The sequence below is a fragment of the Cyprinodon variegatus genome, unplaced genomic scaffold (assembly GCF_000732505.1).
Source record: "Cyprinodon variegatus isolate N-32 unplaced genomic scaffold, C_variegatus-1.0 Scaffold1549, whole genome shotgun sequence".
Lineage (NCBI taxonomy): Eukaryota > Metazoa > Chordata > Actinopteri > Cyprinodontiformes > Cyprinodontidae > Cyprinodon > Cyprinodon variegatus.
Window position 1 is genome coordinate 3,895 of NW_015152002.1, and position 3,510 is coordinate 7,404.

At 43.6% G+C, this 3,510-nt stretch overlaps 1 protein-coding gene across 1 annotated transcript in view; it reads left to right on the plus strand.

Annotated features, from left to right (window-relative positions):
• The window catches only part of LOC107103870 (TNF receptor-associated factor 2-like), a gene marked incomplete at its 5' end in the record, with an annotated part of 9,888 nt that overhangs the window by 2,472 nt on the left and 3,906 nt on the right, over positions 1–3,510 (plus strand). The window contains 3 exons of the mRNA XM_015403713.1: positions 1,127–1,201; positions 1,288–1,362; positions 2,843–3,325. Of these exons, the coding sequence (XP_015259199.1) occupies positions 1,127–1,201; positions 1,288–1,362; positions 2,843–3,325 (633 nt within the window). The remainder of the gene's footprint in view (positions 1–1,126; positions 1,202–1,287; positions 1,363–2,842; positions 3,326–3,510) is intronic.

A 3,510-nucleotide genomic window follows, 5' to 3' on the forward strand; every position in this document is an offset into this window, starting at 1 on the left:
GTTCCCATTTATCTGTGAAATCCGATATTTTTTGCGTTGCTGTTTACATTTCCAAATGCGACTTGTATGTGATCTCCTGTGTGAACTGCATTTATACAACGCTAGTGTCCCTCATGCGCAGTAGAGGGCGCCATGATGTCACAGGTAGCCAGCATGCTCTGTGTTTACAGAAGTAAACATGGATGGTAGCGCTGGAGCGCATCTAGAGATCTTTCCCAACCTTTAAAACTCAATCGTTTCAATATAAATAATTTTCTCCGCATTATCGTCGGCCATGTTGTTTTTCTTCCTGCTTCTGCGTAGCCAGATGCAGAACAGTGACCCGTGTTTAGTATTAATGCCGTTCAGGTCGGATGAATGCGACCTGGCCGTTCAGACACAGATCGCATTAGAAAAGATCAGATATTTATCGAATTCAGGAGCACAGAGCCAAGTGTCCTGGATCGCATTGAAACAAATCAGATCTATGTGGTTCAGACTGTCATGAAAAGATCGGATCCAGGTCGCAGATGGACATAAAACATCGTATTTGGGTACCTGGCTGGTACCATCCCTACAGGGAGGTATGGTGGAGGCAGCATCATGCTGTAGGATGTTATTTAGCAGCAGGAAGTAGCAGATGGGTTAGGGAAGAGGAAAGCCTTATAGCAGTGGATCAGAACCACTGGATGTCCTGGACTGGCCCAGACAGAATCCAGACCTAAATCTGATAGAACATATCTGCTCAGACATCTCCACATCACCATGGAGACGTTCCGGTTAGAAGAACGAGCCAAATGGACTCCGATTCAACGAGACCTGAGGCTGGAGAAGTTGCCAACTTCATATTGAACTAAGGCTGACGTAGCTTAGATTATTAAAATAAATCCAGTAAAAATAAATAAAAGCTTTCTGTCGATGGCGAGATGGGATTAGATACCAGCTGAAGGAAAGCTGGACCTAAACGAGGAACAAGTTCACAGCTGGGAATTCTTTCTGGATTCACTGAAACCTCCAATATTTAGCTTTTCCTTCTCTCCTCCCATTAAAAGCATGGATTTGAATTTGAACTTAATGACCTTTAATCTGTGAAAATTAAAGATTTTCCTGAGTTAAAGTTTCTGACTGATGCGTGGTCTCCTCATAGGCTCACGATGAAATCTGTCCCAAGTACCCGATGATTTGCGAGGGCTGTGCCAAGAAAAAGATTCCTCGTGAAAAGGTACGGCGCCGCTCCATCAGGCTCCGCCTCTGCATTCACGTCCAACTCTGACGTTTTTTACTCCGTTTGCTTCTTTTGTTTTGCAGTATGTGGACCATATTAAGTTCTGCAGTAAATTTAAAACGCCGTGCAGATTTCATGTTGTTGGCTGCGATACGTCTGTAAGTAGAGACTTTTCTCCCTGTTATATGTGCATGAGCGGCTAACGTGATAACCGCTCCATCATCATGGCAGAATAAAGCAGATCCATTAAAACTAGAAGAGAAACGAAGGGAGCTCTCCTGCATGAAGCTAAAGTATGCCACCTAGTGACTGATTCAAGCATTTGTTGATTTGTTGCATCAGATTTGATCAGAAAATGTTAAACCTTTTTTACGAAAGTTACGGTTTTTTTTATGCAAGTTACCCCAGGCGTAAGTCTAGAGAAGCAAAACATGAGAAATGGCGTTCCATCGGGTATACGATCGATAGTTTGGATGTAAAGTGGCAATAACATCCACGGGAGGAAATGCATCCAACATGCAGAAACACCTGCGCACACAACATGTCATACATATGAACGAAACGATTGCTGTGTTTCTGATGCTTCCGGACAGAAGCTAAAGTTACGACCAGCATGGAAGGAAACTCTGGTTAGCAGCTAGTTTTCTATCCCTGGCTGAGCTTAATGTGTTTCCTGGTGAATCAGAAGCCATTTCTGGAAATAAACCAGGTTCCTTCCTCTCTTTGGGGTTATTAAACACGCAACAAGTTGCTTTGCAGTTCAGGGAGCGAGACAAAGGTGACGCTCGTTTATTTAAATCAGGGGGAGATGAGTTTATTTCTAGAGATAATGTTTTTTCCATTAAACGGATGCCTTCTCCATTAGATTTAGATGACTGTGAGGAGGCGGGTAGCCTGGCTGGATCAGAGGCTGCCGCTCCCGTTCACTGCCTTCTGTTTCCACCGAGGCAGGCAGAGATGGAACGTCCCAGGGTTAGGGTTAGACGAATGTCACCGAGTGCTTACCAAGCTCATCGTATCACAGAATCAGTAAGAGAATCGATAAGAAATCAAACAGTTTCACAGAATCAATAAGGGAATCGGAATCGTGAAAATCTTATCAATTCCCAACCGTTCCGACCTCAATCTCTGAGTAACGTCGCCCTTTAAGTCATTTGCAAATGTCTCACCAAACATTTAGAAACAGCAAAAGTCAGAATTATCCAATTTGTCTGTTAGGTTTTATGTTGTAGCTATCTGCTAACCTCAGATTAAGTAAAACATGGCGAATGCTTCGCTGAATTACACATTTTTAAAGGTTTACTCAGTCGTCTCTCTGCACTTAATGATCTTTAGCAGATTATAAAACTCAATGTGAACTTTGTCAGAAGGTACAAATAAAACATGCATTATCCACGGCATTGATGCATTAAAGTAAATATAGATATAATACATTCACTTAATAATCAATCACTTAATAATGAATCCATAATTAAATTATTCACTATCTGAGTCATCAAACATGGAAAAAATATGAGATGTTTCTATCATAGTTTTACCAAATAAGCATCCTGGTAGAATTTTTATACGTTTGGATGATAAATGAAACGCAGCTTTTTGTTCTTCTAATGTGTGAAAGCTTCTATCGTTGTTCCTAAGGTGGAAAAGGAGAAGATCCATGACCATGAGCAGCAGTGTTCCTATGAACACCTCAACCTGTTACTGCATTTCATCATGGGGATCAAAGTGAGTCTGGAAAGCCTACAACCTCAGATCCTGGAGCTGGCAAGCCAGAAGTTGCAGGTGCTCCACCAGTCCCTCAGAGAGCTGGAGATGAAGATGAGCCAACTCAGCGGTGGCGGCCCCGCCCCCATGCAGGGTGCATGCGCTCTCACCCTGGCCACATCCTTTACCCCACTTCCCAGCGCCATGGGGGCCGCCCTGGAGCTACAGTTGCAGAGCGAAAAGACCAAAGTGGCGGAGCTGAGCCGACGTTGCCAAGAGCTGGAGCTGAAGGTAAACACATTTGAGAACATCGTCTGCGTCCTGAACCGAGAGATCGAGCGCTCCTGTGCCACCATGGAGGCCTACAACCGCCAGCACAGACTGGACCAGGACAAGATAGAGATTTTAAACAACAAGGTAACAATCTACCGAACCAGAGCCATAGCTCTGTTGAACCGTCCATTCCACCTGCTCTTAGCAGGAAGCATTTTATGGGATTCCGTATAAATAAGATTGATCTTATTAGAAATAAGATCATTAGCACTCCTCTATCTATGATTGGTTTTTCTCTGGAGGGGGGGGGCAGCATCTGAGGTAGTCAT